The 13,165-nt window shown below is 32.1% G+C and overlaps 2 protein-coding genes across 5 annotated transcripts; both read right to left on the bottom strand.

Moving 5' to 3' along the window:
- Window positions 1-639: 639 nt before the first annotated feature.
- Window positions 640-9,203, bottom strand: LOC113868371 (E4 SUMO-protein ligase PIAL2-like). 4 transcript variants are annotated; one of them, XM_027503844.1, is made up of 16 exons: window positions 9,106-9,203; window positions 8,729-8,982; window positions 8,254-8,326; window positions 8,037-8,102; window positions 7,342-7,424; window positions 7,043-7,094; window positions 6,899-6,964; window positions 6,180-6,247; window positions 6,038-6,086; window positions 5,850-5,934; window positions 5,648-5,749; window positions 5,450-5,495; window positions 4,377-4,428; window positions 3,447-3,563; window positions 2,358-3,206; window positions 640-1,639 (listed from the first exon to the last, which is right to left on the bottom strand). In XM_027503844.1, the coding sequence occupies exons 2-16, from the start codon at window positions 8,926-8,928 to the stop codon at window positions 950-952; spliced, it is 2,598 nt and encodes an 865-aa protein (XP_027359645.1). In that variant the 5' UTR covers window positions 8,929-8,982; window positions 9,106-9,203; the 3' UTR covers window positions 640-949. The 4 variants fall into 4 exon arrangements, with proteins under 4 accessions (XP_027359645.1, XP_027359647.1, XP_027359644.1 ...); XM_027503846.1 differs by lacking the exon at window positions 9,106-9,203 and adding an exon at window positions 7,492-7,557 and having other exon boundaries at window positions 720-1,601; window positions 8,729-9,002; XM_027503843.1 differs by lacking the exon at window positions 9,106-9,203 and adding an exon at window positions 7,492-7,557 and having other exon boundaries at window positions 807-1,639; window positions 8,729-8,987.
- Window positions 9,204-11,409: 2,206 nt separating this feature from the next.
- On the bottom strand, window positions 11,410-12,773 carry LOC113869765 (protein LURP-one-related 17). Its single transcript, XM_027506229.1, has 2 exons — window positions 12,247-12,773; window positions 11,410-11,952 (listed from the first exon to the last, which is right to left on the bottom strand). Exons 1-2 carry the CDS (start codon window positions 12,517-12,519, stop codon window positions 11,551-11,553), a joined length of 675 nt encoding a protein of 224 aa, XP_027362030.1. The 5' UTR covers window positions 12,520-12,773; the 3' UTR covers window positions 11,410-11,550.
- Between the last annotated feature and the right edge of the window lie 392 nt (window positions 12,774-13,165).

The raw sequence follows: 13,165 nt of genomic DNA, 5'->3' as shown, positions 1-13,165 counted from the left end.
TTTGCTAACTACTATTAGGGACATTGTAAGATTTAATTTATAAAATGAGTTACAAGCATATTAAATTTGCAGAGCTCAATAATTTTTTGTAAATTTGACAAATATTTAGCTATAAAAAAATAGTACATATTGTTTTAGTTTATTATAGTAAGTTAATTACAATTTGGTATACATACTTTTTATTTACAATATTCTATTTTGTATTTATTTATTTATTTATTTATTCAAATTCAACAAAATATATCCCAAATAACATTGCTTTCAAGCATGACAGTGTTCAAAGATTGCTTTCCCTTTTCAACTTCTCTCCGTGGTTAACAAAATTAACAAATGTCTGATTATATTCAAAATAGTAGTTAATTCCTCATATATTGCTACTACATAACTGTATTGACAGCCCACGCATAAAAAGGGTTGACAATGCAGCGCTCACATAATAGTATTTACAACATTAGATGTAATTTTTTTCTAAATTTATAATTCAGAAAATTATTAAATCCGTAAAAATCTTAAATTTAATGATTTTCACATAAGGATTAAAAAAACGTATCCAAATCCATGTTTATGCAGCGCTCACATAATAGTATTTACAACATTAGATGTAATTTTTTTCTAAATTTATAATTCAGAAAATTATTAAATCCGTAAAAATCTTAAATTTAATGATTTTCACATAAGGATTAAAAAAACGTATCCAAATCCATGTTTAAAAGCTTTTAGTAAATCTGGAAGACTCTGTTTTTTTCTCACTCTCTTCATTATCCTTGATATTTTCTTTGATGGTCGAGAAAAATTGGTAAAACTATTATGATTTGTTTTTCAGTTTTTACCCTTTAATGGTTGTGGTAACCAGCTACTTAATTTTTTTAAGGGAGACGAGAGGGATTTTAAAATTGAAATAAATCCCCAATCACTCTACTAACTGTGCAAGTGGAACCTTGCAGAAATATTATCTACTCGAAGAATTATGGGCATTTATGTTTGCATTAAGCGCATCCAATCGGCTTATCCCACTGGTTGGTCGCATTGGTTGTGAACCTTGTGGCCTTGAACTTGGAACTTGTTGTGAAGCTTGTGGCCTTGAACTTTGAACTGGTTGTGTTGGCGTAATTATTCGCTGCGTAATTGATTCATTTACGTCCGTTATATCTATACTTCCGCGCATTCGTGGAGGAGGCCGATTCTGTCCTGATTGCAAATTGAAGTACTCATCAGGCCTACAAACAGACTTTGCTGGATTTGCTCTTTGTGCTCCTGTCAACCCCGGGATGCAAGTTGCAAAGGATGTGCCCGCTACGGTGGTTTGATTTTGAACTGAAACAGATGGCGACTGTCTGGTGGCCTGGGTAGGATACATAACCCTATCTTGATGGTTATGTGTAGTAGCTCCAGCTGTTTGAGCAGTCCTAGCTTGGGAACTACCCTGTCTGGAAGCCGATGCAGAAGGAATAACTCTGTTTTGTAGGTTAATTGCAGCAGCCACAGGCGCCTGAATCATCCCAGATTGTGAACCGCCTTGCTGAATGTGGGACCTTTGCGTATTTGATGATCGCTTTGCCATGTGTGACCGGGAATTCAAAGCTTGATGCAGGTGTGGATTGCTAAAATCAGTCAACGAACCATGTGGTCTGAATGGGCTCTGATTTCAATGAAAAGTAAAGAGATAATACGAGAGCCACAGATACAAAATAACACGAAGGAAAGGTTCTTCTAATGATTTTCAACTAAACTGTGAAAAACATTCCATCTATGAAGCACAGATTTTAACATGGACACTGCACATAACACAGCTAATGTGCAAAATATAGGACAAAGAAACATCTCACACACACACCACACATAAACAAAAGATCTAAATGAAAATTATTATTTTATTTAATACTAATGTGTATCTATCCATGTAGAAGTGTTTGCTCGAGTGTTTAAACCATATAAAAATGTCGATTCAGGAGTCCGACTGTCCGAGCTAATAAAATAGGACATGCTCAAATCTCCAGCAGTTCCGTTAACATCTATATTAATTGTTCAAAAAGGACAAACCAATATCACTATTTCATTCTTCCATGGACCAACTCTCCTACCTCCCACTGACCTTTTTTTGGATTAAAAGAAGTTAACCCCAATAATCCAAAAACAAATTTTTGAACAATTTAAGTTCAGCACATTTTTGTTTTATGAAGAGTGCTTCAGATGTCATGTCTCACTTAAAAAGGTATCACACAAGAAATCAACACTTAAAAATTAAGCAACACAACACAGAACAGCATTAGTCACTTAAGGTACGGATTGAACATATTATGCGTTGGCAAAACACCCACCATACAAAAGAAGTAATAATAAAGCACAATAAACCAAACCTGCGTTACTGTTTGATGCTGAAAAGCAGGTGAATTTACACCTGAGACCTGAGGCAGATTCATAGGGGGTCGAGAAAAATGCTGCTGTCTTTCTGTATCACTTAGCAAGGCATTGAAACTATCTCTCGGGGCTGGGTTGGACAAAGAAATATGGGTAGCAGAGGAACTGCTGGGTAGCAAGGAGTTATTGAAATTAGTTATTGAATTTTGCTGTGCTCCCAATGCCTGAGGTTGAGCTGGGAGGGCCTGAACAGCTGGTTGAGTCCTATTAATATTTCTTGGCACTGTGGACGACCTCCCATACTCGTTAACTGGATTCAGATAGCTCAACTGCATCGGCAAATTGTTTGGTGCAGAAAATTGATTATGCATGGAAGAGTTGACAACAGTGTTATTGTCATGACCCTCAGATTCCTGATGACATGCATGTGCTGTTGTATTGAGCAGAACAGGACCATCAGACACACCAAACATTGGGGTGTCAGACCTACCTCGGGCAGTATGAACTTGAGTGGCAATATTTTGATTAACAGTAGCAGAGTTCATACCCAAGCAAGTAGAAACTGGGGTTACAAACTGACCAAGAACAGGTGCCCGGAAAGGTTTTCTATCTGTCATTTCACAAGAGTCCATTGTCTCCAAATGATCATCATCTTTGGTGAGGTCAAGAACACTGGGAACAGTACTAGGGGAGCAAGTAGATTCTTGTTGAGCTGTTTGTTCCTTTTCACAATTGTGGCCCTTATTCTGCATCTTATCTGCATCATGATCCTTCTCCAAAACTGCCTTCCATGATCCATCAGCAAGGACAAATACTTCGGTAATGTTCTCACCAACATTTTTCAGGATCTTTATTTAAAAAAGAGAGAAAAAAATTAGTTTACCTCTTTAACCTTCCATTTATCCCCCAGGGTCAATTTGGTGTACCCATGAAAATTTGGGGGAGGGGGGATTAGGTATGAAGGTTAATATGAAAAACTAATCAACTCTCACTCCCACTTTTAAGGTGATACCAATAACTAAACTGACCCACGTGTACAAGAAAAAAAAACAGGTAAATTGAAGGATTGAACAAGTAAATCAACTTGCCTCAACCATGTTTCGGTCAAGACGAATATCTGCATAACAGACATACTGATTGCAATGAGGGCAGCGCCAGGATGGCCTCTTCGAATTCATATTAATGAAGTTGTCAAAGTCAAAACACTACAGATACAAGAGAATAAAAATATGTAAGGTAGAGAGGAAGAAACAAACGGAATATAGAAACATATATATACACACACACACAACACAGAGGGACCTAAAGCCATTAACCATATCATAAAATTTCACTTTATTAAGATAAGGTATTATTCTACAGACATTTAAGCAAATCTTAGCACTTTTTTACAAACCAAATACTGGAGAATGGCACAAGTTGCAGTGACCAAGGTTGTTAAAATTGGGATAATACCTAGTATTGGAAGATGGATGGAACCATGTAAATTGCAAGATCATAAAACAAATTGTAAGATCCTATTAAAAATATAAATAAATATATACATAACATAAGTAAAATAACATTAATATCAAAACTAATATTTAATGAAATTTCAATTAAACATGTAGAACAGTCATAACTCAAATGAAATAAAAATTATAAGTCATAAATGTAAAAACACACAACTTTATTTATTTGTATATATAAAAAGAAAAATGTTTTTTTTTTTACAAATATTCCACAGTCAATTTCATAATTCCAGAGTCTTCCCTGGGCCCTGGCAATCCTACTATGAGCTTACAGTTCTGCAATCCCACCTGTAATTAAATACAGAAAGGGATGAAAACTTATAGGATGATGGTACACAACAATAATCACAAATTTAACAACCTTGGCAGTGACGATGTGCTTTATTGCATATAATAGACTTCTAAAGCCACATTAATAGTTATGGTAAGACACAATACAAATAAATAAATTAGCAACCACCCTCAGCATTTTCCACATCAACTGATGCTAATGCAGGAATCAGTCACCTGGAAATGTTTGCATGAATGCCCTTTAACAGGAATCTTGATTCGAGTAAAGCTGTTTAGTAAAGATAAGACACAAGATCATCAACTTTTAACAAATCTGTAGAGAAATCAAGCTTGCAAGACAAAGAAAACTTCAAAAGATGACAGCTAATGGCTTAATGCTAAAAATCGATATTAAAATTATTACAAATGTCTGAAAATCATAAGCCCAATTAGCTTGTTCCTTACCAAAGACATACATGAAAATAAACAAGCTAATACCAATTGCTAAGCAGAGAGAACCACATAACGAAGAACCAATTATCAAGCATTCAACAATATAGTCAACTAGTAGCAGTGAAAAAAAGGTCAAAGTTAGAAAGTAACATTAAAATGTGGTGAGAAATATTAGGATTTTAAGACTAGAAAAGATCAAGAAATATAATATTCATTATGATGGTTATTTGATTGCAAAAACCATTAGGAAAATTGAAATCATAAAAGAAAAACTTCACAAATACATATTTAATACGTTAATTTATTAATAAACTAGATATTCAATTAAGTACTTTGAACAAGACAGCCACATGATCATTGTTCATTGTTCATTCACATCTAAACATAGCCCAACAGGGAAGACATAGAGATGGATGAACATCTAACAGAAGCAAAAATAGGACATAAGTGCCACTATATTGAAATTACAAAATAGCACCGACTCAATAATCTTCAACAATTAAGACTAGAAATCAGATAACTAAAGATGACTTTAATTTGCTACCTCTGACTTTCTGCAATGAAAATATAGTTCTAACTAAAATTTCAACACTAACTTAACCAAAGGCAACTAATTTTAACCAAAACATTATTGGACCATCAAAGAAGAGTATGAACAACTCCCTCATCCTTCCAAGTTCAAGGTCAGTCAGGCAATATTGTCTAATGGGTTGTATTCAGAGACAGTGAGAGATGAGAATGGATTTCTAATAAATTTACCATCTATAATACTAATAAGCCTAAACTATAGGTGATAAGCCTAGAAAGCAAGAAAGAAAAAGTGACAACAGTTATGAACAAAGAAAATCACAGCATACCTTATGGGACAATTAAGTGAAATTTGTGATGGCCCCTCAATAATATCTAAATGTAATTAGGAAGAAAAAGGACGTAGAATAGTAAGAACGAATAATCAAAAAGGAAAAAAGATAACAATGAATTATGAATGGTGAACTAATCCAAAAAAAGATGTTGAGTTCTTAGCCTACAGTTCATCCTAAATGTCTAAATGATACCTGAATCAATAGAGGTAACAGCAGGCTGAAAATAATCCTGAAGAACTGGATGCTCAGGCAAGGATTTAACACTCATATAGGCAACAAGTATAACATAATGACCTTCACAATAATAATGGTTAGTTTGTTACAACACAGTAAGATGAATATAGTGGAAGCTAGAATGACAGATGAAAAAAAAACACTAGTCTTAAGTGCTCACCATTGAACTGGCCCACAGCTTGAAGAAGATTTGTCCCATATTTAAGCATACCATTCACATTAGTTGGCATTTGTGGTCCAGGGTCCTGAGAAACAAAAATGACAGATTAAACTTTTGATGTCACACCCTAGAAAAAAGTCTTAAGTTAACTAAATGTTTTAGAATGTACAGGAAAAATACAAACAGACCATTTGAACATTATTCCTATTGATTACTCCTTTCCCATTGAGGAGAAAACTACAACATATGCACAAAATAATTTTAAAAAAAGTCAGTCAGTATCAATTTAGAACAATTAGAGGAATAAAAGAAGGTTAAAAGCAATCATACTTCACTTGCTGAGGACTAATGAGGCATGCAGATGTCTCAATGTTATCAGTTTGCGCAACCAATAAAAACTGCAAGTTGAAACATGATACAACTTGATGTATAAAATTATAGATAAAAAGCCAACAAAAAAAAAATAACTAACATATGTATTTAAATAATAAAAATCATTATATATTAATATCGACAAAAAAAAGTAAAACATATAAGATAGTGACAGATAGTTGCAAGATAAGTGGACCATGTCATCAAATGATAAAGGGTAGGAAAGAGAAAGGAGCCAAACCAATTTTTTTTTTTTTGAAGAAACTAGGAAAAAGTACGGCAGAATAAATAAACTGCTCAATTATAAATATAGGAACAGTTGAAGGCATTCAACATAGTTCAGCAAGCACCTGGATTATGTCCCTCCATTAAGAAATCATTAGGTATTAATCATAATTAAAAAAGGATTATGCTATGAAAAATTTTAGTATATATAAACAAATCATGAAATACTCTATCCTGAAAGTAGAGGGACTCACAGGTTCACATTTGTTTGAAAAGTTGTGATCTTGAACTAAAACCACACGAGTTAATAAGAATATTAAAAAAGAACATTGACAAGTCATTTGTATATAAAAAGAAGGCAATAGTTCCAGAAATTTCTGGTGGACAGTAAGTTTAGGACTTTGTCACATGAACCATGTTTAAAACAAGAAGCAAATTGGAGCAATTCTTACAATTTTATCTCTTAGAGCTTTACTCTTTGTAATATGGAAGTCAATAGCAGAAGCTCCATATCCAGGCTGCATTACAGGTAAAATAATATTACATATACTCTCAACATTAAATAAGACCAGAATAGAGAAGGCACAAGGAACCACCTTGGCTTCAATTGATGCAAGTATCGGACCAAACTTCATCTTTGGATAGAACCTGCATGGGAGTCCGCATATCGACAAATTAGTACTATTGCACATCAAATAAAGTGAGAGAGAAACTAAATTAAAATACATTATTTCTGATAGATTCTTTGTTTTTCCTGGTTTTGATTATTGTTTACAGTGATAGTTGCAAGATACAAACACACACACACACACACACACAAAGCAAGATATTATTGTTTATTTGAAAAACAAAAGATGCAAGAGAAAATATGTAGAGGAAGTTCTTAGGACCCTACCTCTCCATTATTGTCAATATTGAGGAATTGCAAGAACTAGGTCCAGCATTTATGCTTCCCAAGCTGCTGTAGACCTTTCCTATCTACACCATGAAAGAAAATAGTAAAAAACCAACACAACAAAGGAGAAAACCTAACATATAAGCAAACCTCATCAGCAATAGTAATAAGTTCTTCTGACTCTTTTGTCTGGAACCATCCAATTTCACAGGCACTCTACAACAACAAGGAATGTCCGTACAAGTTTATAAATGTTACGGTGCATAACTTCCATATGTTTTTAGAGAAACACATTATACATAAGCAAAGAAAGCTAGCATAAATCTGACATCTCTATTTGGTCATAGTGATATTGGAAAAAAAATTTACTTTGTGATATACAATAACAACAAAAGCCTTATCCAACTAGGTAACTCATGATATACAAGAACTAAAAAGTATTCATATTCAAAGATCTACATAAACTTCATGAAATTGATAGCTCAAACAACATTATTCTTGCATGTGGTGGGTTACAATTCCTGAAAATTTTCACCACATTATCCTGTAGTCAAATCCAAGTATGTACATCTAGACCAATTAATTGTTCTTCTTCCCAGAACTAAAAAACACAGTGAGTTTTCATGAGTCATAACTAGTAAAAATTCAACAAATAATTGGTAGCATCAAGCAACAACATGGAAAAATGAGCTTACCTTCACAGAGATCATCAAAACCATTATAGCTGCTTGCAATAATTCATCGCTCTTTTGTTGACAAATCTACATGGAAAGGGTCATGGCCTCAAACATTCAATCATAGTAATTAAAAGCATGTGATCGAATTTCTTCCTGATTCCTAACCCCTAAATAAAAATAATAATAAAAAGTAAAAAGTGAAAAAGAGGCACACAGACAATGCAATGGAAATCACCTGTTTCATCAATCTAGGCAGATCATGAGCTCTGGCAGGAGTTTCTCCATTGGCAAGTGCATAATCGATACCTCTGTAATACATTAAACTAAATACAGTAAAAAAAACACAGCACATTTGTTGTACCGTAGTTAATAAGAAGTCATCAAGACACAAGGATTCCATCCAAACTTAAAAAATATCCATATCATTTTTTGAGCTGTTTATTTTGTCTTATCGATAATGAATACTCATTACTACCTCGAGGCTAGAAGTTAGAAACCGAAATTCAAAGCTTATGGCAAATCATGCACTATGATGTTCACAACAGAAGCGAAGAACACGAGCTATTTCGAGTGTAAATTCTCACTACTCGTTCACTAAACGCAATACTTAAAAAGTTACAGCTTAAGAGCTCACAACACCAAAAATAACCTAAAATTCGACAATAGAAGAAACGACAAATGAAAAAGGAAGTAGATAAAAGTGTAAATACCGAGAGAGGGAGAGGCAATTGCAATAAAATTCGTAAGGGTCGCGTCGGTTGCCAGGTTGAACAAACAAAACCAAATTGTCCAAGACTTTGTTGATTCTATACGCGTTCACGATCGATGGCGATATCTGGTTTCCGGTTCCAGTGAAGGCCGCGGGATCTGGTGGCGGTAGCATCGCCGACGAAGAGTTCATTTCCACCATCGGGTTTTCCGAGCTGCCAAGATGGATAATAGCTGCTCCGTCGTTTCCTTTTGCCTAAGGGAGGCTTCTCAATTGAGTAAACAAATTAGTAAAATCTCATTTTATTACCCGTTTGGATAAGAATGTAATCATGTAACAGTGGACAAAAAAAAGTAAAAATTAGAATAAAAATATTACGTCATTTTGATGAATTGAGACAAGAGGAGAATTTTTTTTTCTTTTTATATGTTTTGATGAAAGGAAAAAAAATTATGATAAAAATAATCATTAAAATTGTAAATCAGTCTAAAATAAATCATTTTTATCATAATATTTCTTAATAAAAATTGTATTTTTATTTTTATAATTTCAATATATATATATATATATATATTATTTAATAATTTAATTTTAAAAAAAAAGACTCATGTCTAAAGCTTGCTTATTAGTGCTGTGATAATACTATTAAAGCTAGAAGTTGATCTGTTCTACTTCAAGACTTGCCAACTTCAAAGCAACCATGTATTTTAGTCTCTCAATCGAATGATTTCATGGAATGTGAGCACTTAGTATATTATCTCTGATTTGTATGTTTTAGCAAAAGAAATATTATACTGTACCATCATTTTTTAAAAGGAATGTTATTGTGCTTTTATTTATGTTATTTTCACGCATTTATCAACATTCAGTTTTTTGTGATTTTAAAATTTTGAAGTGTTATTATTTCTATTCTATTTAAATTGTGAATTTTATTTCAGCCAATCAAATTTATAGTATAAACATCTTAAAAAATTACTCTTGTTATGATTTTGGATCATTTATATGTAATATCTAGTAATATATTAATAAATTATCATTTTAATATTTTATTTATAAGAATTTAACATATTATAGTATTATAAATAATATTTCACCCTTTAAACTTGTTAAGTTTTTCTTAATTATATTATTTTTAATTTGTATGTTTGATTGAAGAGATGTTATATTATAGCATAAATTTTTTTTAAAAAATTATTGTGCTTCTATTTTTGTCATTTTCAAATATTTTACCAATTTTCAGCCAATCACAATTATTTTATAAACATTTTAAAAAGTAACTCTTATGAGCACGTCTTGTGCTCAACTTTAGCAGGGGTTTGTCCAAGCCGGGTTCAATATGAGCTTGTTTTGTGCTTAATTTTACCTTATTAGTCATAATTTTTTTTTCGTTTAGAATTATGAATGTTTTCTTTTTAGTTTTTTTTTTCAATACTATAAACATGTGTAATTAAATATTTTAAATTTTTATTCATATAAATTCAATTTTACAATTCATGTATTTTATTATATCTCATTCTTCTACAGTTTAAATAAGAATTACAACTGTAATTTAAATTTATTTAAGCTAATTTTATAAATTTGATAAAAAAAAAAATTTTATTTAAGCTAAAAAATTCACTTAAGCTAAAATTATAAAAAAATTTAAAATTTTATCTTTTTTCTCTTTAAACTACAAAAAATTTAAAAAAAAATTATACAATATTATGTAGTCACACTTTATAATTATGCCACAAAAATTTAAGAGTTTTTGAACACAAAATATTACAACTATTTCTCACTCAATTTTTTAAAGTCATCATTCCTATAATTCTTAGCATTATTCTCAATAATTTAACTCAATTTTAAATAATTTTATTTCACTAATGTTTAGTACAAATAACACATTAGATAATACATTTAAAATATTTAATAAATGATATATATAAATTTTTTTAATAATTAATTAATTATTAATAAGAAATAAATATTTTTTAAATTTTATGTAATTTAGAAAAGAAGATAAATTTTTAAATTTTTTCACAAATTTAGCTTAAGAAAATTTAATTTAGAAATTTATGAAAAAATTGCATAGGATTTAGATCCCATTTTATTTGGTTCAATTTAACTGTTTTAACTATCATTATCAATTCCAAAAATTTCAACAGATAAATCCACTTAACATTCAATAAATATTAGTAGTAAATGGTAGCAACTGTAGTTTTTATAAAATAATATTAAAAAATTTAAAATGGTTCTTTTATTACAATCCACGTAGGTTGAAAATTTTTGACAGTATTAAAACCTGCAAAATATTTAACCCCTATGCAGCCAATGAACAAGGTGATATAAAATAAAACATCCCATAAATTTTGGGAAAACAAACATTCAGGTGCAAGTATACTAAGCAGCAAAGTTAGATGCCCCCTGCTGATGGCAAGGCTTATGTTGGTCAACAGAAAGTAGGAAAATTAGTATTAGCTTTTAACTCCTGGGTCATTATGTATTTGCCTATTCATCTCAATAAATCACAGGCATATAATGAATTTCGTTTTGCATGCAGGGGAAATTAGTATAAACAAACTGCATTTGTATCACTGTTACCAGCTTGAAAGATTTAATCTGATAACTTGGTTTAATCCAACAATAAACCAATAGTCTGAAAGACTGAAATAGAACTAGGCCTATTCAATTGAGTTTTCCTTTGCATCATTTATTTATTATCTCTCTCAAGACCACGATGATCTAAAATGCATTTAACAAAAATATCAAAATTTGAAATGTATGCTCCATCTCAAAATATTAACAATACATGAAATAGAAAGCTTATATGGGTAAAGAGAAGTGTCACGAAAACATTTGATCGAGGAGTAAGACGAGTGCCATGGCGAAGGCATGATCAAAGCCAGGATGCACAATTAACTGAAAAATCTCTATCCCAAAAGAGACGTTTTTGGTGTTGGCTTCCTTCCTCTTTGTTTCAGCTACGACCCTTTTGCACTCATCCAACACCTTACATGTTCGATGTGCGTATGAACCCTCTATAACAAAAGCAGCACACCGTTTATCTGAATGTGAATCTCCACGATACACGTACGCCTGAATGTTGGAGTTGCCATGTAAAAGATTCACATGCTTCCTTACACAACAAATTGGACTCCTTGATGACTTGGACAAGCTACTACTCCTCGTACGCTGGTTCCCCAATTCCCCTTCATACATAAACCAGCTATCTAACAATCCAAGCTTCTGCATATTGTCAATCACAAGCAATAAACTATTATTATTATTAATAATAAAGAACACAATCGTCATTGTCACAACAAACTGGTATTAATCTATGGATCTTACTAATCAGACACTCGTAAATTGAAAGTAAAGACTTTTTATAACATTTTCTAACAAGTATTTTTTATGGATCTTACAAACTCTGCCGTTAAGTTTGATTATATAGAGAGGTATTTGTTTATATATTTAATATACAAAAAGAATGAAGGAAAAGTAATTGGGTGATAAATGATGGCATAAAGAATTAAGAGATACCCTGCGGCGGCACATAGTGAGGATGGGTTTTCCTGAGGCATCCATGAGAATGACTTCATTGGGGCGCCCAATATAATTATCGACCCTATACACCAAATCTCCATAAGAATCAAACACCGTGAATCCTTTGCAACTCATCACCAGCGATTTTCTCCAAACTGTTCGGGATGTGCACAAGCTTCCTACAACGTTTTTCTCCTCATCGTCATGCTCACGTTCTTGTTCCTCATGCACGGCTCTAGAAAAATATTTGAACATCGGAAACACCCTCATCTCTCTATCTCTGATTCTCTGCCTTGATTTTCTGTTTCACTCTGTCTCGGTGGTGTGATCTTAATCAAATAAACACTCTCTTATTTTCTACTAGCTTGCTAGATTCTCTGTCTTAAATTTTTAACAGGGCCAAGAGACATATTTATAATATTGTTGTTCGTAGTAAAACGGACTACCTCTCCAAAAAATAATTAAAAAAATGCTTTAGTTGGTTTCCAATTCTGCTGCTACCTACATGGGTGACAATATGACATGTTGATACACCCATATAAACACACACAGTCTTTCTTGGAGGGGCACGTATTATTTTATAGGGCCAGGATGTTGACATGCCATTCTAAGGCAGATTATTAGTCTGTTTTCCTTTTCTTTTCTGAGTTTTATATTAACAATTTTATTTGATAATAGTGCAGAATGTAAAGCTGTTAACTAACTAAATAAATAAACATAGTATATAGAATTAGCATATTTCATTTAAATTCTAAAAAATACTAATGTGTCGAAGTGATATTTCAAGAAAAGTGTTTCAAGAGATGATAATAGCAGATTCCTCTACATATCTATCATTTTTTTTATTTTGGTTAGACAACATGGATTGAAGGAGAGATATTTCAAGAGATCCGACAAGAAAAGTAATCATGTTGAA

This window comes from Abrus precatorius, unplaced genomic scaffold (assembly GCF_003935025.1).
Source record: "Abrus precatorius isolate BTA unplaced genomic scaffold, Abrus_2018 Scaffold6, whole genome shotgun sequence".
Classification (NCBI taxonomy): Eukaryota; Viridiplantae; Streptophyta; class Magnoliopsida; order Fabales; family Fabaceae; genus Abrus; species Abrus precatorius.
Note: the sequence above shows the minus strand (reverse complement) of the source record. Positions and strands in the feature narration are given on the sequence as shown.

Coding starts and splice junctions, on each gene's coding strand:
- LOC113868371 (XM_027503843.1), bottom strand. CDS start 8,928: ATGGTGGAAATGAACTCTTCGTCGGCGATGCTACCGCCACCAGATCCC. Junction 8,327..8,728: donor AATTGCCTCTCCCTCTCTCG/GTATTTACACTT, acceptor AATGTATTACAG/AGGTATCGATTATGCACTTG. Junction 7,095..7,341: donor ATATTGACAATAATGGAGAG/GTAGGGTCCTAA, acceptor ACTCCCATGCAG/GTTCTATCCAAAGATGAAGT.
- LOC113869765 (XM_027506229.1), bottom strand. CDS start 12,519: ATGAGGGTGTTTCCGATGTTCAAATATTTTTCTAGAGCCGTGCATGAG. Junction 11,953..12,246: donor TCACTATGTGCCGCCGCAGG/GTATCTCTTAAT, acceptor GACAATATGCAG/AAGCTTGGATTGTTAGATAG.